The 24333-nt window shown below is 41.3% G+C and overlaps 2 protein-coding genes across 7 annotated transcripts; both read left to right on the top strand.

The window, feature by feature from the left end:
* The first annotated feature begins 1915 nt into the window (after positions 1–1915).
* tie1 (tyrosine kinase with immunoglobulin-like and EGF-like domains 1) lies at positions 1916–16328 on the top strand. 4 transcript variants are annotated; one of them, XM_040184392.2, is made up of 24 exons: positions 1916–2276; positions 3048–3338; positions 3505–3615; positions 3760–3915; positions 4473–4604; positions 5107–5247; positions 5375–5503; positions 5768–5913; positions 6543–6687; positions 6824–6982; positions 7233–7373; positions 8397–8699; positions 9186–9476; positions 9878–10071; positions 10225–10350; positions 10460–10523; positions 10640–10750; positions 12632–12822; positions 13037–13150; positions 13717–13787; positions 14608–14648; positions 14740–14836; positions 14913–15012; positions 15315–16328. In XM_040184392.2, the coding sequence occupies exons 1-24, from the start codon at positions 2213–2215 to the stop codon at positions 15384–15386; spliced, it is 3390 nt and encodes a 1129-aa protein (XP_040040326.2). In that variant the 5' UTR covers positions 1916–2212; the 3' UTR covers positions 15387–16328. The 4 variants fall into 4 exon arrangements, with proteins under 4 accessions (XP_040040326.2, XP_040040325.2, XP_077964236.1 ...); XM_040184391.2 differs by having other exon boundaries at positions 10204–10350; XM_078108110.1 differs by lacking the exon at positions 8397–8699.
* A 237-nt stretch (positions 16329–16565) lies between these two features.
* Positions 16566–24045, top strand: mpl (MPL proto-oncogene, thrombopoietin receptor). 3 transcript variants are annotated; one of them, XM_040183689.2, is made up of 13 exons: positions 16566–16876; positions 17580–17679; positions 17936–18056; positions 18417–18595; positions 19442–19599; positions 20228–20372; positions 20488–20602; positions 20887–21056; positions 21451–21593; positions 21965–22124; positions 22316–22397; positions 22622–22709; positions 23001–24045. In XM_040183689.2, exons 1-13 carry the CDS (start codon positions 16808–16810, stop codon positions 23472–23474), a joined length of 2004 nt encoding a protein of 667 aa, XP_040039623.2. In that variant the 5' UTR covers positions 16566–16807; the 3' UTR covers positions 23475–24045. The 3 variants fall into 3 exon arrangements, with proteins under 3 accessions (XP_040039623.2, XP_040039624.2, XP_040039622.2); XM_040183690.2 differs by lacking the exon at positions 16566–16876 and adding an exon at positions 16993–17125; XM_040183688.2 differs by lacking the exon at positions 16566–16876 and having other exon boundaries at positions 17419–17679.
* Positions 24046–24333: the final 288 nt, after the last annotated feature.

The raw sequence follows: 24333 nt of genomic DNA, 5'->3' as shown, positions 1-24333 counted from the left end.
CTTGAACAACAAACACAGTTCATAATTACTGCAGGCCAACAAAGGCTTTTGTACACAATGGCTAATGGTCTGAGCGTCCTCCACCCTCCACGTGCAGAATCATTTCCTCACACACACACACACACACACACACACACACACACACACACACACACAAAGTATTCTGTATAAACACATACGCTAGTTTCACATCAATGCACCATAATATACAAATGCACACATTCACACAAAACCACCCGTGGTGTCTGGCTCCTGATTGTCTTAATGCAGCCAGAGGCAGAAGCGTCCGTGTTGACCTAGCCTTTGGTCTTTTTCCTTTTGGCTTCCTATGGCGGCTCCACCAAGCTGAGAGATCGGCCTGCAGCACTTTTCAATCTCTTCTCTACTTGCACTCCTTCCTTTACTTTCCTCCTCATTTGATGATGTTTTTGTGTTGTCAATACACTTCTGATTAAACTTCAGGTACAGAATCTATAAGATTCTGCTAAACCTAAAAAAAAATGTCTTTGGAAAATTGCTTAATTATGTGCAAGACTAGTTTTAAAGTAGTTTTAAAGTCCGCTTTGTTGCTTGCAAATAGTTTTATTGTAAACGTTTGGTCGCTGAACATAAGTGCACATGTGCTGCAACCATAACTGTGCCGTTAGCAGTGTGCTCTTGGCAGTACAGTTTCATTGTTCTCACTGCGAAGGCCATTCCTGTCAGTTTTTGAAGTGTGACAGGAAATAACATTGCCTTTTAAAAGAAATTGTTCTGACTTTTGAGCTCGACAGGTAATACTGACAGATTAAAGGGACAATAAATATGTCTGACGCAAAACCCTTTGTTTTCCAAGAGTCAAAATGGAAACACTTTCATTTATAGATAAAATAGCTCCAACTTGGGTGTATACATTACATTTTTAATGATCCATTTTTCCCTTCACTAAATGAAACAGCATCGTTGTTGTTTTCAGTCTTTCTCTTGTGTGCACTATTTGTCCTTATATTCTTTTTCATAATGGACATAAATGTGCCCACACTTATAATAATAATTATAATTATTATTATTATTATTTAACTGTATTCTATATTTTTTCAGATAATCAAGCATAGCATAGAATATTCCTTGCAAACCAAAACACGTTTTGAACTCTTGCAATCCCAAACAGGATACCTCAAACAATAAGGAGTTGAATCAACCTCAAGTCGATTGTCTGAAGTTGTGAGGAAATGTAAAGAAAACATCAAATCTGTCCACAGTTTTTATGGAGAAAATGAGAAAAGGAATGGGCAGTTTTTTTTAACTGGATGTTTTAAAGCGAGACAGTGTGGTACTTTTTCAAGATTGGGCCAGAAGTGGCAGAATAGACACAACAATCATATTGTTCAAAATGTCCTTAGGCTGACTGATTTTAACAGTGAGGGGAAGATGGGAGGTTACAAGGATTGTAACTAACTTACTGAAGTGAAAGAACAAAGCTGTTGGCAGAACATAAACAGCTGCTGCTGCATTGGCTTTTCTACAGTGTCTTAACAAAGAAAGTCAGGGCTGTCATAAAACACAATGTCAGCTGGAGGACACATGGGCCAGAGTATTGCCCGCAAAAATGCAAATGAAGTATCAAGAGTATTTTGGTGGTGTACAAGTATCATCAAGTGGTGGTTCTACTTTGATGGAATGCAGTTTGACATTTTCCCAAAACGTCTCACGTTAAATCTGTGTCTGACTTGCGCAAAAATCCTGGTGCCACATGTTTTCCAACACGGACTGTCTCTCAAGACATAACTAGGTTATTCCAGAAATACAAAGAAACAATAAATATTACAATAAATATGTCAACGTGTTAGCCAATATAGTTAATACTATCCTATCGTAAACTTGAGTATCATGTCAACATATTACAGAACGTATGCTGGGACGACATCAGTCGGAATGGGGAGGTCTGCAGCGCCAGCTTGGTGCGCTGCTTGGTGACGCTCTTCCTTCCTTTCCCCACCCAAAGAGAAAGTTGGACATTACTGAAGGACTAACTCTGTGCTTACGTCGACGGGCCGTTCTTGGCGTCTCTGAAAGCTAAACTGGACCGCTGTCGTGATTGAACTGGAGGTCTGTTTGATTCGCCGAGATATGCGTAAAAAGGCGCACCGCTCGTCGTGCCCAAGCGTCACCGTTTTGGATGTACAACTCGTAAACGCGTAAAAAAAAAGATAGAAACGACACCTTCATCCCAATGAGTTCTACAAATACCATGAGGATTTTGTGGGTGTTTGTGTTGTTCTTCCCCGCTTCATCAGGTAAGGGGCGCACTCAGACGAATGCTGTTTAGTTAAACGGAGCAAAATATTAAAGTCGTCATTTAGAAAAGGAGTTTCTCCTAAAATATATTTTGAGAGAAAAAACAATTCCCCATTTGAATCTACAATTTAATAGTTTAAACTCATAAAAACCCTCAGAATGTAGAATGTGGAAGTCTAAACCTTTGGGAAAACAGGAGCTCATCCATGTTTCCTGTCATTGTTCTGAGGATCTGGGCTGAAATACCACGCAGAAGAACTGCTGCGCCAACTCATGTTATTGGGTTGCGCTTTTTTTTCTTCAAATAAACACATTCCTTTTTCTGTTTTTGTACATGGGGCAGTTTCTCAATCTCTGTCAGTGAGGAAGACGTTGCAATTCAAAAAGTGACTTATTAAAATATAATTACATTGTTTAGATTTAGCACAGATTGTGTGAAAACACGCCATGTGTATTAAACTGAGTTAATAGCATTTTACACCACAAGTGAAACCTTTGTCTGGTGAAGAATGTATTCATGTTAACACATGTTATCCATTTTTAGCTTTTAACTTTAATCTTGGAAACAGGATCATGGCTCAGAATACATCAATCAATATGATATATATATATGATAATGGTGAAATTGTCCATTCATTTTCTCAAATAAGAGGCAATGCTTCATGCTTAATGTCCTTACTCAGAAGGCGTGAGCAGTCTCATAATCAAGTTAAGCTTCTAATGACTCTGATAACTTTCCTATGATTCAAACACAATGACTTGTCTTCTAGATGCTGTGATCGACTTGACAATGATATCCACCGCGGAGGTCACCAGTGTCAATCGCTTCACCATCTCTTGTATCAATGGAGAGCGCAACCCTGGCCCGCTCGACATCAAGAAAGACAATAAAATATTCGTATTGTCCAAGGCGCCAAATTTTAAAGTGTATAAGCCGAGTAACAAGAAGTCAGTGGCCAGAAACTTCAGTGATTTGCATCATGTCGGCATCTTCTACTGTGAATCCAAGCAGGAGGTTCCCCCACTGGAGACGGCCACAATGATCAATAACTATGGCACAGGTGGGTTCAGACATCATAAAAAAAACTACAATAACCACAGTTTTATGAGAGTTTTAACTGACAAATGCTATGACCAGATTATTTATGATCTAGTTTTCTAATCCGTCCGGGTCGGATGGAGTGTCAGGTGTGAATCATGACTGTGTCTGTCCGTTTTCATTTATAGGAAATTTCATCCCAAATTACCTCACGCTTACCGCTAACAAAGGAGAGACGGTTCACCTCAGCATGCAGATACTCAGCTCCCAAGAGAGAGATGTGACCTGGAAGTACAACGGTGAGCAATCATACATAACTCAAGAAAGAGAGGGAATTTGATGCACATTAAGAAGACCTTCACTCCCGTTACACCTTTTAGTACCATAGTACTTTCTTAACACGTTGCAAAGCCTTCCCCTAAACGTTATTGTCTTTTGTGTAGGAAACTACTATTATATGACTCACTGGAACGACGTGATTAATCGTACAGCGGTGCTCACAGTGGAGAATGCAGCGCTGGCCAATCAGGGCATCTACAGCGCCAGCTTTGTTGGAGACAGCCCCCTTCATGGCGCTTGGATGAGGCTCATTGTCAGAGGTTTGTTGGATCCGGATATCCACCAAGCTTGGAATGAAAAATACACACAGCAATTTGCACTCATCACGGTCAGATTGTGTGAAGGGGTTTTTAGTCTGTTTTGTTCACTGCACACTATTACATTTAACAAGGTTCATTATGCCGTCCTTTCGCCGAACAAAGAGCACGGTTGTAGGTTACAATGAAAAAGGAAAGTTGTGGCGGGAAAATAAGTTTTAATGTCAATAAGGGCAGAAGAGGGTGAAAACACCACCGAAGCATTTGGGTTATGTCTCATAATTAATCATCTCATTAAAAAAGAATGCAAAGTAAATCCAGAGAAGACGACTCAAACAAGTCACTGCGCTTTACTATTTCAACTAAATTCGTTTTAATTCATTACTGCGCAAGTCTGCATTCGCCAACATATGCAACAGCAGCACTCAGACAGGGATGCTGAGTTTAATGCTGAAAGCCTAAAGTAGTGCAGGCGGGTCAAAACTTGAACTGTTTGGGTTTTAGCACGCCACACTTTCGAAATATACATTTGAAGCAAAGAAAACCTGTTTTCCCTGTAGATTGTCCGAGTAAGAAGTGGGGTCCTTCCTGTGACAAGGACTGTCCGGAGTGTCTCAATGGTGGGGTTTGTCATGATGTTGACGGAGACTGTATCTGTCCTCCGGGATTTATGGGAACACGATGTGAAACAGGTTAGTCGTCAACTCAATACGGTAAAATACAGTACGTGTGTGTGTGTGTCTGGTTGAGAGACAGACAGAGAGCCACAGAGGCTTAATGCTTTCTATGTTCACAACCATATTTGAACTTTTAACCAAAGGAGGTACCGCAAGAAGACCACAGCAACATCTCAAACATGTGCCATAAGTAATTAATAATTCTAATAGTTCGTTCTGTATACATTTACAACTGTAATGTCCGTGTACACTTTACACTTTTAGGAGACGATATGTGAGGCATTGTATTTAAATGGCAAACATTAGATTAATATCACATCTACACAGTATTGTGGTAAAGACTGCCTGCACACCTTTTTTTTAAGACAATGCAATATTCTTTTTTTGGTATTTTGCTAACAGATGAGTAGACTGATGACTGTTCTCTGAGATGTTTCGCAAGGCAGCTCAAGGCATTATACAGCAACGAATTTAAATAAACACATTTGTGAATTTGTCTTTCTCTGATGGTTTGCAGCCTGCAGAGAAGGAATGTTTGGCCGAAACTGCCAAGGGTCATGTGACTCCAAGCTGAACTGCAAGGGGCTTCGATTCTGCCTACCAGACCCTTACGGCTGTTCCTGCGCCAGCGGCTGGTTTGGGAGCCGCTGTGAGAAGGGTGAGCCCTGCGTCACTTAAGATGTCCCGTTCTTTTAAATGAAAGTAATATGCATGTTTCAGCATTTACTTAAAAACATTTGGTGTTCCACACTGTGCAGTATTACTTTCGGGTTTGCTATTTTCAGACTGCCAAAATGACATGTATGGACCGGACTGCAGACTGAGCTGTAAATGCCAGAATGGAGGAGCTTGCAACCGTTTCAGTGGCTGCCAGTGTCCCACAGGGTGGAGAGGACAGAATTGTGAGAAGTCTGGTAGGTGTCCTGACATCGTATCAATCCCTCTTTTATCCACAGGCTTTGTTTAGTTCTGGCTGCTTTGTGGAATTGAATCAACAGCCTTGCTATTATATATATATATATATATATATATATGTCATTTTGCCTTCTCATGCTCCTTCTCACTAAATACCACCACCTTCATTCTTATCATGACAGCAAAGATTTCTGAGCATGCACAAACGTATAAAACCAAAACAGCTGGCTTCATCTCCGCTCATTGCCTCTCTCCATTTTCAGACCGGGCTCCCCAGATCTTGGATTTGGTTAGTAACGTGCAGTGGAATCTGAACTCCAGCCCCAAGATCCTTTGTTCAGCCACGGGCAACCCTCTGCCCAGCCACAACAGCATTGAGCTGCGAAAGTTGGACAGCACTGTGCTCAAGGTAGACCGAGTGAAAGTTGTTTGCAACACTCCTGCCAAGATAGCTTTCAGTGGGTCTGAGTTAAGATCACGCAAATGCACAGCTCGGATAAAGTCTGAGTCGAGGTCGTCCGGCGGCGATTAAACACGCGGCCTCACAGGGAGTACAAAGGTTCCCCAAGTGGCTGCTTTGAGGACAGATTAGACAAAAAAAACGTTATTTTCTGCAGCAGGATGTAAAAGTGCTGATTGGCAGATTTTTTTTTTAATACTTTGTGGAGAGCTGTGCTACCTGCTTTCCTTTCCGTGCGCTAAGGCTTTGGTTTTTAAATTGTAGCGCGCCTTGAAGATTGGACTGACGATTACGAGGTTAATTCTAGTTCAGAGGAAATCAACAACACAATGGCTCGACCAGATAAGGCGATATCACTTTACAGTGCACCATTTACCAAGTGTTGTTGCCTATAATGTACAATTTCTTTGTCACTTTTTCTGTGCTTTTTCCTTGATAGTAGAATTCGTCTGATCAAAACTTGTACAGCCACTTTACACAAGAGAACATGTTGTCAGCAGCAGCAAGAATACACACAGGAAATGTGTGTTTCATCTTACATTGCATTATATTGAATGTTATCTTTTCTCTCCTCTCAGGCTTCTCGGACTGTGATGGACTCGAATAAGAGTACAGCCTCGTTTGAAATCCCTCGCCTGACTGCTCAACAAGGGGGATTGTGGGAGTGCAGAGTGTCCACTAATGGAGGCCAGGACTCCCGCAAGTTCAACCTCACCATCAAAGGTCTGTGTGCGTGTGTGTGGCCCCTTTTCAGAATATGTGAAGTCAATTGTTTTGACGGCATTTCCTTTACTCAGGCACATCACAAGACAGCAAACAAAGATCGAACTTTTCAAGTATTTCCCGTGTGTCTACTCAGAGCCCCCTGTTCCCACTACTGCTCCCAAACTGCTGGAGAAAAGGAGCAAGCAGCTCCTGGTGATGCCTGTGGACTCCCACAGAGGAGATGGCCCCATCGTCTCAACCAGGCTCCTCTACAAGCCTGTGGAGAACGTGCACTCGTGGTCCTCCATCATCGGTAAGATATCATTCAAAAGCAATACCGGCATAGACAAAGAGAAATAATTACAACCTATTTATAAGAGACGCCCTGATGAGGACTGCTCTAGGTTAAGGGTGTTACTGCTGTTTATTGTTCTCAACGACTTATCACATGGCAAACAAAAATGTGTGTTCGATTTCATTTTAATTTCATTTCAAATGTCCACTATGTGTGTTTATCATACTGTAGATTTAAATTTGAACCTTTCCTATCCACTTTCTTCCAGTTTATAGTGACAAAGAGCCGATCACGCTGATGAACCTGGAGCCTTCAACGCGTTACAGTGTCCGTGTCCAGCTGAGTCGTCCTGGGGAAGGCGGAGAAGGGGCCCCGGGGCCAGAGGCCATCATGGAGACTGATTGTCCTGGTAAGGCTCACTGATATCTGGGGTCACACATACTCAACATAGGTATATTTATTTGGAAATCTTGCTTATGAAGAAATACCAACAGTCTGAACCACAGAAATTAAGCAACTTATGTCTGGTTGGACTAAGAGTTTGCTGAGCAGGGCTTTTCCCAGACATTAAGTCTCCAGTTGTCTTTTCCCCAGTGAGTATATCTGTCTTGATGACTCAAGTAAGAGACAAAAATACCGATAAACTGTAATAATTTGTGGGCACTTTGCTAAAAATAAGTCCAAGCAAGAAGCTGCTTTAAAGTGGCCGAACCGATTTAATTCCTCAAATGGCGTAGAAGAGAGCATACGGAAATGTTAGCAGATTTAATGGTCCCGCTGAGTTTGACTTTTGCTATAAGTGCTTAAAATACACACATTTCTGTACAACATTTTTCACTTGACTTCGATTTGACTTGTTTACAGTTTATGCCTATGCACTATGGAGTGAGAAGTCATATTCAAAATGGCAGAGGATGCAAATGAAATTCTACATTCTTCCACAAAATTGTCATAGTAACCTTTAGTTTTAGGTGGTGTTCCTGGAGCTATTTCTCTTCAATGTACGTACAAATGTATTTTTTAAAGCTCTGCGCTCCTCAGTTTCCTTTGTGTGAGAATAGTGTACATTAAAATGCACTTACAGCACACCCAAAAAAAATTCAGTTCATGCATTAAAGTATGCTTCATCTTGTGTGTAGTTTGAATATGGGGCACAGTCATGCAAAAACACAGGAACTCCAATCTAACTGAGCATGTCTTTGTACTTGCTGGCAAAACCAGAGCAGCTATACAGAAAACCCACCTGAACGTTATGGTTATAAGTCAGAGTGGGGCCAAGATTTAAAGCTATTGCTAACTTCTGTACTGCAGTCACATGAAATATAAATCGAGTTAATTGTACATTTCACATCAAAATACTGTCTCTCAAGGGGACATTTTAGGTAAATCCTCAAGAAGCTGTCAGCTCATACTGTGTTCTCTGTTGCTGCAGAGCCAACAGTTCAACCTGAGATTGACATCAGCTCGGTGGAAGGCCGCAATGTGACTGTGCGCTGGCGGCTACCTGCCAACAATGGCATTAATGCTGGCACAGCCAGTGGCTTTTTAGTGCAGCTCTTCGGGCCTCCACCCTTTAGTGAGAAACTACTGGAGGAGACCACCCTGCTCACTGTGCTCTCTACAAAGTTCCACAACATGAAGTATCTGCACGACTACACCGTGGTGGTGCGCCTCATCAACTGCGGTAGCCTGGGGCCGCTCTCTAAACCCTACCACTTCCGCATCAACAGCCAGGGTAACTAGACACTGCTGTCAATAAGCTGGAGAAAAAAAAAGCTCCTCCTGAATGTTGCAGAATTTTGATTTATGCATTTACAGGTGTTTGTGGCTAAACAAGAGGTCTAACACAAAGCTCTTAAACACGATTGAATGAGATGATAAGAGCTTTCGACCCTCAGTAAAAGAGTATAGTTGGTGCTTACTGATTGCATGGAAACTCTGTCCCTGCCCACAAACCTTAATTGAGTTGAGGATGACTTTAGCAGCTCTCATGTAGGCGTTGAGGAATTATCCAGTTCGGCAATCACCGGAGATGATCAAGTTGGAAAAAGGTCAATCCGACAGAACGGCAATGAATTCTGTTTAACCCTTATCTTCGATATGAAAGCTTTCCCAGAATGCCGATAAAAAAAGGAGAAAAAAGCCTGTGACTGCAACATTACTTTTGTTTGGAATATAGTTCACAGAATCTAAAGAAACTATGAAAATCTCTGTGTCTCAGGTCCCTCATCCCCACGCAACATCCAGGCGCTGCCATTGTCCATATCAGCCATCCAGGTGAGGTGGCAGCCCCCTGAAGATCCCAATGGAGGCATCATCAAATACATCATAGAGTACCAAGCGGTTGGCCAGGGGACGCCGCACCCCTGGGTCGACACAGACGACGGAAACAAGACCACCAAAGCTGTGACGGCACTCAACGGCAGCACGCTCTACCAGTTCAGGGTGAGGGCTTTCTCCAAAGTGCCGGGGGAGTGGAGCAAGATCGTTCAGGCGATGACACAAGGCGACGGTGAGTGCCGACACGTTGACGTCGTTTGGTTGTTTCAAACTCTCATGCCAGTCTTCCGATTGTATTGGGGGGTTTAAAACAGGAACGGGAGACATAGTCTGGAAAAAGGTTAGAAATAACTGGATCGCTGGTGTGAATGATGGATGGACTGAAATAGATCAGTGCCTTTTTATAGCTTCTTGGAAATACATTTACTACCAGTGGAACATTTCTGCACCACTGTACTTGTGGCTATTATTGGTCTTTTCCCGAGTGACGCAGAATGGAACCATTCACACAGGGACAGGGTTCAACTCATACACACACTTCTCATCTCCGTCTACCTATTTGGGGTTTTCTTTCCAACTCCCATTCTGACCCCCGTGTCATCCCTCTCCATCTCTTTCACAATCCAAAAAAAGGCCTTCAGAGTTTGGCCCCGGCAACCCAAGGCGTGGCTGGGAGGCCCGCCGGGGAGAGTTACCAGCTGTTGGTGGCAGTGGTGGGCTCTGTCACGGTCACCTGCGTGACCATCCTGTTGGCTCTGTTGGCTCTCTTCTTCATCCGCAAGACGCTGCTCAACCGTCGACGCACCTTCACCTACCAGTCGGGATCGGTATGGATGGAAAGATGATTTATAAAGCTGCGCTTTGGGTGACATCGTCTTGAAAATGTATTTTGAGGAAAGGCCAAGAACTACTAAAACGTTTGTAGTTAAAGTAGAGCTTAAGACTGTTTATACCCCCAGGGTGAGGAGACTATTCTGCAGTTTAACTCAGGAACGCTGACCCTGACACGGAGGCCCAAACCGACACCAGAAGCCCTAACGTATCCAATCCTGGAGTGGGAGGACATCAAGTTTGAAGATGTCATTGGAGAGGGAAACTTTGGCCAGGTGTTTAAGCTCCCAATGTGCATTCCGGATATTTTAAATGTTTCTCTTTCGCCGGACATTTTTTATCCACTTGAAGAAACATTTAAGCTAACGACAGTCTCAAAACCAGGTCATCAAGGCCATGATCAAAAAGGACGGCAGCAAAATGAGCGCAGCCATCAAGATGCTGAAAGGTAACCACATTCATCCAGGCACTCTCCAACATAACGATACACTGAACATGAATCACATGCGAGCTGCGTTGCTCGCACTTTGTCTGAAGACGCCTTGCATGCTGATCTTCCTGCAGAGTTTGCCTCAGAGAACGACCACCGAGACTTTGCAGGGGAGCTGGAGGTTCTGTGTAAACTTGGCCAGCATCCCAACATCATCAACCTGATAGGAGCCTGTGAGAACAGAGGTGAGTGAGCAGCATCTAGTGGCGTCTGTGGATATTGGTGAGCTTTTGAGTTATGATGACTAAGCTGATAAGAAAACTATGAGATGGAGACTGTATGTATGTTACCTTAACTTGATTAAACCTCCTTTCCCTTTGGTTGACACATGTGAGCTCAGTTTTTATCATTCAATCTATATAACATTAACAACTTGCCTAATGTGTATATTATTCATACATTGGATTGTGTATTGCAATGTATTTGCCAATACGGGTTTATAAAATTGCTGTCAGTATTGACTTTCAGAAGGAACGATTAATGCTAATTTACTAGGAGGTGTCTCCCAGACAATTTACTGACAAAATTCTATTTCTACTTACTCTGATTTGATGGAGGTGTAGAACTTTAAATCTTGCTAGAGACCTAAACAGATACTCCCATCTGATCATCGATCACTTGTATCTGGAAAGCACCAGAGTGTATCCAAGATAAATACTCTTGCCTGCCATAGACATTTTGAACTTTTGCATCGCATTTGTTTAATTTGTCCATGTAGTTCCCAAGCAGACTGCCGTGCCACGTATTGATGAATTAGTAAAAGGTTTCCTGGGCCCCGGCTTTGACCATGGCATATCAGTTTAACATAGCTGCAGCCCAATGCTTCCTTATCACACCCAATACTTTTGTGTGATCCAAGATTGATAACACATGAGGGAGGACGTCTTGTGTGGAAAGTACTTCAGTGAGGACATTACAATACCAAATAAGCCTTAAATAAATGTCTCCCCCCAATAATGTCTGCAAACCCACTGTGTTTATATCTGCTGTTAAACTAAACTGTTAAAAAGGTTCACCTGCATTTGTCAGTTATTAGAGTACAACAATAAATATTCAAACCCCTGATCGCCTCCCGAACAAGAGCAATAATACCTTCTGAAACTTTTCTGCCAACAAACCTCTCTTTGTGTAATTTTTTAAGCAGTTTTGATCTTTTATGATTCAGCTCTTTGTTTACATGCCTCCTTGTTTTTTTAATTTTTTTTATTACGCAAAAGCATATTCTATTAACAGTATGGGACGGCCAGGAGACAGATTTTAAAATGGAGAACAAGGGGAAGACATAACGGCGTGTTGCAGGGAAGCGAGGAGGGAGGAAAGCTGCAAGGTCAAAGTGGGAGAATAAAGAAGGAAAGAGATCAATGAGGAAGACATGCTGCTTGTGCTGCAGCTCTTAAAATGTCCTTTGATGCAAATGGTTGCACAAACAGTTTGACAGTGTTTTGGTCTTTTCTGTTTCATGTTGAGAAAAGCAAACTTTTTTACAAAACATGAACTTAATCTATTGTAGCTGAGAAGGAGCATGGTTGTATAATGTTCCAGTTCTTTAAGTCTGTCCAACGCCCAACTTCTCTTTCCTTCAACATATGGCATTAACTAATAATGTTTGGCACTCTCTCTGTTCCTGGTGAAATCCACATGAAACACTTCCAGCACAATTGCCTCATGACCCGTAGGAACTCTGCTTTGGGTTGGAAGCTGCAGCATCTATTAAAAAACGCCTCAACCATCTGGTTGATCTCTGTAAGGATTTCATGAAAGGCCCGAGCAGCTGTATCTGGGTCTCCTCCACACCCATTGGAGGGAGGCCAGCCAAGCTCATAGTCACAGTTTTTGGGGAGCTAAGCTTATGGATAAAATGTGTATTAGCAGCAGCCTCAACTCCTTTAATCACCATGAGAGTGTCTTGTGATGTCAAAAACGTTACGTGTTGCCCAAACGCAATTAAATCCCATAGATGGCGAACGCCATAAAAAGGGAGGTCTACGGCACATTTAAAGTGTCCTCTATGTTCATTAGAAGATAACGTCCTCTTCCCGATGTTACCCCAACTCTGTGTTCTCCAGGTTACCTGTACATAGCCATCGAATACGCTCCCTACGGTAACCTCCTAGACTTCCTGAGGAAGAGTCGAGTGCTGGAGACCGATCCCGCCTTTGCCAAGGAGCATGGCACAGCTTCCACGCTCACCTCCCAGCAGCTGCTGCAGTTCGCTGTCGACGTGGCAACCGGGATGCACTATTTAAGTGACAAACAGGTAGGAGGTAAAAGAGTGTATATGTGTGGCTGCTTGTTTAGCTTTTTATTTGGATGAGCGCTTTTTTCTCGAGTTTTTCTTTCCATGGCCTGATAAAGGACATTTATTCAAAGATGCTGCATGACAGACGCTGTTGATGAAGCGATTGAATACCTAAATGAAAAGCACGTTCATTAAATACAGTCTCTTCTTGCCTTCCCTCTCTTGGTGATAGTTTATCCACAGGGATTTAGCAGCCAGGAATGTTCTGGTAGGGGACAGCCTTGTGGCAAAGATAGCCGACTTTGGCCTTTCCCGCGGTGAGGAGGTTTACGTCAAAAAGACAATGGTGAGTGAATGAGTCATACACACACAGCCGGGAGAGGGCACTGTTGTGTTTTTTGTCATTTTGCACTCCACACGAGTGGATTAAAGCTTTTGCCAACAGCTCCTGCACAGATAAAACTGAAAAAAAATGTTTTCAAGTAGATATGTACTATAAATGTGTGAGCCCACAGTGTTATCTGGTATGTCAGTCAATTTGCAGCCTGGTGGTTAATACGATTATTATTTCATTCATATGATGTTGTAAAAATGTATTGTTTAACTACTAACTTCTTTTTAAGAATAAGTATTTACTGATAGTGAAATGTATTAGATGTTGTTAGTTATTCACTGCCATCATATCAATTTAAAAAGCATCTGGGATATTCTGATAATAGTGTGTAGTGGTAGTAGAGCAGTGTGCTACTTTGCCCTAATAGGCTTTTGACTGATACCGTACTTGGTAAGTTAACTGGATCTCCATCGTCAACCTGTGGCAACAGAGTAACGACCTGTCAGATTTACGCACATGCTACGTTAGTATAACAACACAGAAGAATGTCTCACATCGCTGTGTTGATTGGCTTTCAGGGGAGGTTGCCCGTACGCTGGATGGCCATTGAGTCGCTGAACTACAGCGTGTACACGACCAAGAGTGACGTGTGAGTGTACCGAGGAAACTCATCAGTTCAATCAACACGATTCCTCACTTAACCTATTGCCCTTCACCCCAAACAGCTTGAGTTTGGTCAGGCAGGAACATCTCACTATGTGTTACATACAAAATATATACACACATAGTGGGGAGAACAAGTATTTGATACACTGCCGATTTTGCAGGTTTTCCCACTTACAAAGCATGTAGGAGTCCTTTATTATCATAGCTACTCTTCAACTGTGAGTGACGGAATCTGCTGTAGTAAAGTTAACGATATTGCAAACAAATCCCTCTGGTCTTGTGCGAGAGTTGTGTAACAGATAAGCACAAGCAGGAAGCCTTGGGTACACCTTAGCGGAGAGACGTTGTACATTATCTGTAGTGCACAACAAGCGTAAAGAGTGTAGGACAGCTAACGGAAGAAGGCGCGTGAAGGCTGCTGCAGAGGGGGAGCTGTGTACATCCCCATGAGAAACACAGTGAAAGAGTGAGTGTACAAGATCTAAGACGGAGCGAGAAGAGACAACAGACCAAGGAAACGGCCACTTGTCTGCTCAGAAGATCTACCAAGCAGCATTTTGACATGTGAAACAAACAACACTTATCAGATTGTAGGAGCAAAGGTGGTTTCATGTTGTTGAGACACACGTTACTGAACATATTTATGTATTTGCGTAAAACGTTCAAGCTAGATACTGCAATATTTTTACTGGGCTCTAAATTCTTTACTGTGTATGTAGATTAGCAGGTAACCAATAAAGCAGTGCAGTTTTCTACCCAGGTTCACTTTAAAAACATTCAATTCCTTCCACCTTCTCTCCCAGGTGGTCTTTCGGCGTTCTCCTCTGGGAAATTGTAAGCTTAGGTAAGTAAGCATACAGCCCGTGGTGGTCACATGATGGTGACAATCCTTACCATTGCTAAACCCCAAACCAAAATGTTTCTGTGTGTGTCAGGTGGCACCCCATACTGTGGGATGACATGCGCTGAGCTTTATGAAAAACTGCCACAAGGCTTCAGGATGGAGAAGCCCAAAAACTGTGACGATGAGGTGTAAGTATTCAGCATTTTGTAACTAGAAATCAGCTTTCTTGTTCTGTTATTCATCAATGTCTATTTATCGGTCTAGGTATGAGCTGATGAAGCAGTGCTGGAGGGATCGGCCCTATGAGCGACCCCCCTTCTCCCAAATATCTGTCCAGCTCAACAGGATGCAGGAGGCCCGCAAGGTAATGCTGCGGTCACACTGGCGGGAGAATAGGAAGACTAGGAAGAGGTCCTGCTGTTAATACTTGGGAGTACAGTGGAGTCGTTTTCATGCCAAACTATACAATTACAATAGTCATTGTATGAATGAATATTTACGGCATACTACAAATAGTTTAGCCTAGCTGTTTACTGTTCAATTCAATATGACTGAAACCCTGGAATGGAATTGTAAGCTTGAGGCCATTTGGCAGCAGTTAATTGGCATTTCTGTAGCCATTCGGTTTGTACACAGTGACATTAACAGCTTCTACACATCTTCCAGGCTTATGTGAACATGGCTCTCTTTGAGAACTTCACCTACGCTGGGATAGACGCCACAGCCGAGGAGGCCTGACCACCAGCCCCCCCAGACCCTAGCATGTCACGTAGCCCCAATAGGAAGTCCCGAGGACGGTCGCCGCGTTACTGCCGTCCCCCTGTTGCTCAACGCCACGACAGGAGGACCAGGCGCTCTACCAAGGCCACCAAGCTGTAGACGGAGGACTGTGAAAGGACACTGTGCGGAGGTATTAAGAGATGAGGAGTATGGCTAGGCCTTGGATGGATAGATTCGATTGCTACCAACTTTTTCGGAAATACCGACCCCAAAGCAGTCCAGTCCATGCGACAAATAAGGAGCTATTTGACTTGTTAAAACACCACAGGGTCTGTGGGGTGGGGCTTTACTTTCTCTCCATTTGGCCAAATGGAAAAAGGACTTTTCTGTGAACATGAATATCAAAAGGACACAGTGTGGATCACAAATATTCAAGTTCTCAGACTGTTAGAAAAGGATACAAGAAACATACATTGTAGCACTTAAACTAGCCTCATTTCTGCCATTTGTGTCTTTTACTGTTTGCCTATCACTGCCATGTGAATGTAACTACTTGTGTGTTTGTGTGTGTGTGTATATATATATATATATATATATATATATATATATCATGGATGTATCAAAGCCTCTTATTCGAATGTAGTCAAGGATACTGACCGACATTAATGCAACCGTGGTAGATGTTGCTGCATGTAAAAGCTCCGCCACATTGTAAAATGTTACCAAAACAAGGCAGATCACTGTTAGACTGCCAGCTATCAACATTATAGTTTACCTTTAACATTATAGGTATGTAGAGCAATGTAGAGTAATGTATCCAGTATATGATCATGTACAGTATGTTTCCACTAACTGGTTCCTTGAATAAAGGTGTTGTGTGGTGACTGGACTCATCACTACATTGATAGCTGTTCTATGAGCATATGTCACGTTTTCAGTTATAAACAGATGTTGAAGCTACCAAAGATTATTTTGTCTTTTGTTGTTGTTGTTGTTGTTGTTGCTGCTGGCCTGCTCAAAAGTGAGCAATGATGGGAAACCACAGGTCAGGCTGCTGGGGGGCCAAAGTCTCCTTTCAGAGTTCAGGAACACTGATACCCCGGCTGCACTGAGCTGATCTGTCACTGGGTTTCCTTCACAAACCAACCGCAGGCGCATAACAGTCTGTCAAATGTGGTCTCAGTGGCGCTGCTTCCTGAGGACTCGCGCACAACGACACCGGCTACACAACAACACCAATGTGCAATGTGAGATCCGGAGAAAAATTATTCATATCCCTTGTTTGTAGAGGAGCAAAACGGTGATTAAATATAAAACAGAGAGAGGCAGAGAGGGTGGCTTGGGGTCAGGGATGTGGTGGGGGGATATTGTAGATCTGAAACAGTGTTGACAGTACGGTTTTGCGGGGTAACCTCTGCCCAGCTAAGAAGGTTAGGGAGATGTACTGTAGATGCAGAAGCATTGCATGTCCTCAGTGTTTGCCAAAGGGAAGAGGAAGTTGGGCTGAGGTGGGTTGGATGTTAATGTTGGTTTCTTCAGAGCCATTGGCTGCTATGTCCATCTTGTTTGGTGTTTCAGACCACGTGAAGTTGTGCAGTCCAGAGTAAAGGTTACCAGGATATTCATTCAGCAGCAGACATGAGACAGTTTGTTTCATATATGGATAACTGAGTTTTGGTTTATGAAGTTTTTGAGATCAGCCTCGCAAGTAATCCAGAGCCGTCGTCTGAGCAAAGTCCTTTATCTTCAACATGCAGGTGCAGGTGTTTTTGAAGCACTTTTCATCATCTCTAGTGTTTTCCATAGGTGTCCTTTAAATGTATATCTGTATTTAGAGCAAGGAAACAAACTGCAAACACAACCAGGTGATGGACAAACATTTACTCGGCTCCAACATCTCCCATTTGTCATTGGGTACAATACGGAGCGTTTGAGAGTAAACAGAAATGAGAGATTTCCTAGTTTCAGTTTTTTTTTTTAAAACTGCCTGATTTGGTGCTTACTTCCACTCAGCTTTCAACAAAGAACACTTCCTGCTTTAAGCACAGCCAAGCCCTCTGGACTGATCAACCCACCCAGGCCTGCTCTAAAACATGCACAAAAGACCACACACACACACACACAACGCACATACGAAAGAAAGAGCTTTGTTGGTTTAGGTGCTATTGTGGTTTAGGGTACACAATACCTCAATCTACAATGAATTTTCAGCGCAGCTGGGCGATCCTCCTTATTAGCGTGTGGATACAAGTGGGCTTTGTCGCTGCGATACATTACAAGGATGGAACTGCAAGTCATCTATCAAGTGAAGGTAGGACTCAACGATAGATTATTTTTGTATGGTTTAATTTAGCTATTAACTAATGTAAGTCCAATCAAAGGCTGTGCTGTACTATATGGCACAGAGACACAAATGTCACAAAATATGTTTGTGAAGTCATGGGAAGTTCAGTTCTGGATAATAAACTGTGGGTAGAAAGTAAAATTAAAAGATATCCTGGCAATTAATGGTTCCACACAACATTGTGATACCTAAAACATCTGTACGTTTGTCTTTTCTGGATCAGATGTTTTGCTCTTAAAGGATGAGAAAGATCCCAAATGTTTCACCCGCACAGAAAAGGATTTTACCTGCTTCCTTGAGAGTGCAAACAACAGAACTCATGATTTATTCTACAAGTTTGACAGGTATGCTTTGGATTTTGTAAATTAAAGTTAACACACAGTGTCAACATGAGATTAAATCTGATTTGTTTGTCTTGTTCTCATAGGAACATTTTTTGAATTTATTTTTTAAACTTTAAATTGCTACTATTTATCATTATGACATTATCATATCAATTTATTTAACCAAATATTTCATCTTTAACTTTAAAAGGATTTCAGTTTTTTTATTCCTCCTTTTTGAATTTTCTGTGTTACTGTCACTTCCCCTACAAGTTAAACATTTTCAACTACACATTTGTGAGAGATGCTTCACAAAATATTGGATTTATTGCTTAAAATCTACCACCATGTCAGTTATTTGTGTCATTTATTCCAATCAAGCCATTCCGGAGAGAAAAGGTGTGAAATGTCTGTCCAGAGAACAGATGTCGGAACTTTACTCCACATCTGCTCATTTCCTGGGTCTGATGTTTTCTTGTTTGTGGAAATACACCTTGAAGTGGTGGAGCGAAACACCAACACCAGCCTCTACAGTCGCACACTGTGTGTGGAGGAGCACCGTAAGACTTTTATCTTTACCTACTATAAAACAAAAAAAGCTTATGGAAATACTTTCTCAACAACATGCAAACATCGCTCCTCTTCCTTCCGCTTCCTTTAGCCTGGCGTGTTAAGATATCAGAAAAAAATCATTTTAATAATCAATTTAAAAATACAATTTGAAAGTATTCTACGAACATTATGATGAACACTGAATGTTTTATAAGTTGTTGCAGCAATATTTGGACTGACGCTTGTAGTTTTGATTTCATTTGTAACGTTACTACTCGTGAATTGCTAAAAAAAAATATCAACTATTCTTTCAACAAAATAAGAAGATATTATATATTGGCTGTATTTACGTATTTGTATGTACCCTAAATACTAGTTAAGGGTTGTAAGGTTTTATGAGGCTTAATGGGGCTTTTGATTATGATGTCTAGTTTCAAAAATGGTTGTACTGCAATGAAATGGCTACTATGGAGACCAACATGAACATTAAAGGGGAAACTTGTGCCGTGGATACTTATAGAACACATCTCCATTATGCTATCTTGTTGGGAGAGGTCAAGGGACCCTTTTGAAAATAGACAATACTTTTTTTGAACATTACTGAGCAAATGAGTAGTAATTCTAAAAAAAGGCCAACTTCTCAATTTCTGAAAGGTTACTGGCTCCAACCACAACAGTGAGTTTGTCCCCTGTGTAACAAAGAGGTCAGCAAATCAAATCTATTTACCCTCATGGGCATGAATAATAAAAATATCAATACAAGGAATATTTTTTCACTTGTGTATTCTGGTTGTTAATGCAGCGTTTGGCTGATTGGATTCTGCCATGTTTAATGATGTTGTTTTATTCTCCAGATCTCCTGGATCCACCCTTCAGTGTGTCTTTACTCCAAAATGGCCGAGCGGGGCAGCTGCAGGTTTCATGGCAAACCAATGTCCCAAAATACTGTGAAGATGATATGATGAGTAGAATTCAATACTCATCCAAAGGGTTGGGAGAGCAGAGCAGAGAGGTACACGTACACACGGCTCCTCAACAAATCAAGATCGTTTTAACGCACAAATAATAAGAAGACAGTTTGTATATTATTTTAGTGGCTAGCATGAGTTAGTATGAATGTCATAAAAAAGTGTTTAGTATATAGTATACTGTGGAGCTCTGGATCTAAATAAGAATATACAAATCAATCTTAATTATACAATTACAAAATTGTGCACTTGAAAGAATAAACTGACAATTTTCGCTTTTTTTTCTGAAAACCGCTTGTAAATTGTTTAAATAATACAATACATTGTTTTGTTAATCTTAATAACATTAATTAAACCATAATCGTATACACTAGCCTGTGTATTTTGTGCCAAGAGCAAATAAACAGGAAAACAAAGGCATAAATATAACTAAATTGAACATTTGATTTTTGGTTATATATTCTATTTTATGAATCTCTATTGTTATGTCTAACTAAGAATTGTTGAAATAATCACAATGATATATCAAGTTTATATCATTGTACTAATTGTAACCTTAGTAATTAGTAATTGTCTGTATGCATATTTACAATGGGTGAAAAAAGGTTTATGCATAATTTTGAATATTTTACAATATTTTTAATGTAAAGTTTGAGAATGTGATTTCTCCAGACAAAGGACAGCACGATACTGGACTCTCTAGTACCTGGGGAGGAGGTTGATGTCCAAGTGACCATCAAATGTGCTTATAGTCCAAATGCCGGACACTGGAGCAGCTGGTCACACCCCGTGCGAGCCATGGTTCCCCAAAGTGCAGGTGTGTTGAAATGAGAAAGTGTGTGAATCTGAGTGAGCGGAAGAGCGCTTACCTGGGACCTCCTCTGTCACAGATGCAACTTGTGAAAAAAAAAAATGTTTCTCTCTTCTTCCAGATGACATTTCTCTAACGTGCTTCACATCTGACCTGCAGAGGATCACCTGTCGTTGGCATGGGAGCAGATATGGTCAAGACCATGTGTACAAACTTTCATACAAAATAACCCAAAGGTACATTGCTACATTCCATCATTGAAAAACGTAATTCACTGAATATTTAATGTTAACATTTTTAGCTGAGTTTTGATTGAATACAAAGATTTACATGCTTCAAAGTACACGCCAGGAACCGCATTAGTTTGAGCATGAAATGTTGCAATCTATTGACAACCACAACCTTTCCGTTCCTTTGACATTGTTGTCCATCCTGTTCACTTCTTTGGGTTCTGTCCGCTGAAACACACTGACATCTGACATCCCCTTTTGTGGGGCTGTGATTCGATGTGATATTACAGTGAAGTTGTGGATTGGACACAATGGACAGAGTGTCTGGCTGAGGAGAATGTGACTGAAGTGTGCCATTTCCGTGGGGAAGAGTTCAAGAGAGTGAGAGTGAAGCTCGCCAGCTCTTCGGCTCCTCTCAGCAGAACCTTCTATAGTCCAGAGTTCACTCTCCGCAGCAGCGGTGAGGGACTTTCTTTCTCCGCCTCCGGTCGCGTTTGGGTGTTTTAACTGTATTTCTTTAACCTCCAGGTTTGTTATCTGAGGAGTACTTTTGATGTGATGACAATTGACAAAAGGAGACTAACAATTCTTATGTCAAATGACCATCGGTCAACTATTGCTAGGTGTGGGTATTGCTTACAGACCTGCATTTGTAATAGATGAATAACAAAAAAATCCAAATTGCATTTGCGCAAACATATTCAAACAACAATCCATTTCTGTTTATTCTTAGAAGGGTAGCTTACCAAGAGAGTTTCTCAGTTACTGTTGTAGAAAGAGGCCAAGTGGCGAGTAACAATTTGGTTCCCCGGCTTTATCTTAATCTATAAATTGTGTTTTTTTTTTGGTTTTAGTCAAAACATCCCCACCACACCATCTGAAAGCAACGTTGGAAAAAGACAAGTTGTGCTTGAAATGGGAAGCGCCTCTTCTGTCTCTGTCTGCTCACCTGCAGTACGAAGTCAGCTACCTGCTCAGAGACAGAGAAGCGTGGATTGTAAGACGTCCTTTGCAGAGAGTCGCAAGTTTTTGTTTGTTCAATAGGGCTGCATGTGGTCAGTATTACCACCAGATGGCACCAAAGAAAGTATTACAATACAACTGCTTAACGTGACACTTTTCAAAATTATTAATTACATCGGTTATATAAACTTACAAAGCTGGATATGAGAATAATTAAACCTGCCAAAACATGAGGAAATTAAGATTGTTTGTGCAAACATTATTCATGTAAAGGAAAAAGAATGCATTCAAATGCAGAAAGGGAACATAAATACATATCTCAAGGTAAATGAAGAACGCAAATCGAGTTCAGTGTCCTTTTATGCTCTTCCAATTGAATATCAAAATAAATCTTTGTGTCCCCAGACGATGTCCTCAAAGGGCCCTGAGACAGGGACATGTCTAGAGGTTCCAGCGGGTAGCCATTACAGTGTTAAGTTCAGAGCTAAACCCAATGGGTCCATTTACTCTGGATTCTGGAGCGACTGGTCAAATGTCCTTACTGGCGACACCCCTGCTGATACAGGTGAGATCCCAGTGAGGCGGACAGCCGTCAAACATTTAGTAATTACAATCATTTTGTATAAAATAATCAAAAGTTGCACAAATGCGTATATATATTTATTGATATTGAAATATTAGACCTATGAAACTGACATTTGTTACTAGTTAATTACAGCCGTTCAACCCGTAATGCGGTATAAATAACCTTTACAGGTACATTGCTCATGCTGTGTATAGCTGTGTTGTTGCTGATAGTTGCCATCGTTTTCATCGCCGTGTTTTCCACACAACTTGGGTAAGAACAATTACATATACAAAAAATACAATACTCATGTAAAGTATGCTATGGCGTTAGTTATTTTTCAATCGGCAACAATTACAACTGCACAAACAGGCCTACATTTATTTGATTAAATAAAACTATTTTTATCTAACTGCTCTTGGGATCCAACATGTTAGACCAATTATTTTATTAACATTGTTTGAAGATTAATTATTTTTCTGTCGTTGTTCTTACAGTAAACTCAAGCTGTATTTTTGGCCACCAGTACCCAACCTTGACAAAGTCCTACAAGGATTTCTGACAGAGGTCAATGGCGCGCAATGGGTAAATTATTTTACTCAATAAAATAATACATTTACCAATCCTTTTTTTTTTGCCCCAGTGTAAAAAAAATTGATTTTTTTGCCTAATTTCTTAATTGCTTAATTTCGACTAATTAAGCCAGAACAATGCAATAAACCTACGGACGCCAAATATGAATTATGAGAATTCTATATTTTTAAAGATCAAATATGAATTAAGTCATCTCTTTCACCACAAAGATTAATGTACTGAGGTTTACACTCAATTATGTCCAACTTGTTGAAAATGGAATACTATGTGATTACGCTACAGAATCCTCCGATAACAGCAAAGCAGTTCTCTGAAGAAACCACTTCATCTCTGGTGGAGATAATGTCAGAAGATGAGGATTCCCAATTGGGGAAACCATCAGGGGGATCCAACAGGCTTCCGTCACTAGGAAGACCATTCCGCAGCGAAGAAAAGCTGTCTGGAAGCCTCAGGAGTCACGTTACCTTCCCAGACTACGTGACACTGAACAAAGACTGCGTCGTTCTTTGCCCACCAGGAAACAAGTATGTCTACAAGGAGGTTGGAGAGAAAGAAAGCCCCGAGATGTGCGATGAGCTCTTCCAAATATGTCACAGTTCCTGCACCGACGGCCCGGTCGGTATCCCGACCTGCGCTGGCAGGGACTTGCTCAATCGCTCCTACTTGCCTCCGGCTGGGCCTGCAGACGGATTCCACTGCAAGGTCGTTGCTCCAAGGGGGCCAGGCAACCTCTATACTAATTTCCCCTGCAGCTAAATGTGCAGAATAAAAGCTGTGCTTTACTTCCACTGCCGTAGAAGCTGTTATTAGTGAAATGAGGATTCATTTTAATCATGGGATACTCTCTCCCATCATCAGTCTCTATGGAAGGTGGACACACCAACATTGGAGAAGACAATTATAACATTTCTATGACAAGCTGTTGGTGGCGTCCTATACTGTAATATTACTTCTAGATTGGTAATTATATTTACATCAGAGCCAAGACTGCATCAACGCTGCCAATTTATGTGCACAAGAGGGAACCGGAGATGGCAAGATGTTTAGTGACATTACAAGAAAGAAGACCGCATGTTATAAGAACTGTTAACAAGTGGTAGCCTGCAGTTAGTTTACAGCACATTGGACCCAAAAGGGGGAAACGGAACACCTTCAATAAGATTTGAGAGGATGACATTAAAATGATAGATTTAGTCATCTTCTGTGTCAACTACGTGTTTGTATGTTGTTGTTTTTCCCGCAGAATTATTCATTCCTCAATTATTTCTTAGCTTTTAGTTTGATGTACATGTTTATATTTTTTTCAATAAACAATGAAAAGCTTTTATCCTTGGTTGCATTTTTTGTGAATCATTTGCACCTTCATCACAATGATTCTTCATTGTAGGACATTTAAGCAGTTTTAGCATTTCCAGCAATCAACCAAATGCATTGTTCCTAACTTACATTTGAGTGTCACTAGGTGGTAGCAGAACTCAACGGGACATGGGTCATCTCTCTGTTGCCATGGTGAATTCTTTCTGAGACAATTGTACTACTAAAACTGAAAAATATGTTGGATTTTGCTCTTATATATTATTGATTAATGAACTATTAATAATTTGAACATAATATT

Source organism: Gasterosteus aculeatus, chromosome 8 (genome assembly GCF_964276395.1).
Source record: "Gasterosteus aculeatus chromosome 8, fGasAcu3.hap1.1, whole genome shotgun sequence".
Lineage (NCBI taxonomy): Eukaryota > Metazoa > Chordata > Actinopteri > Perciformes > Gasterosteidae > Gasterosteus > Gasterosteus aculeatus.
This window is presented reverse-complemented; position numbering and strand designations above follow the sequence as displayed.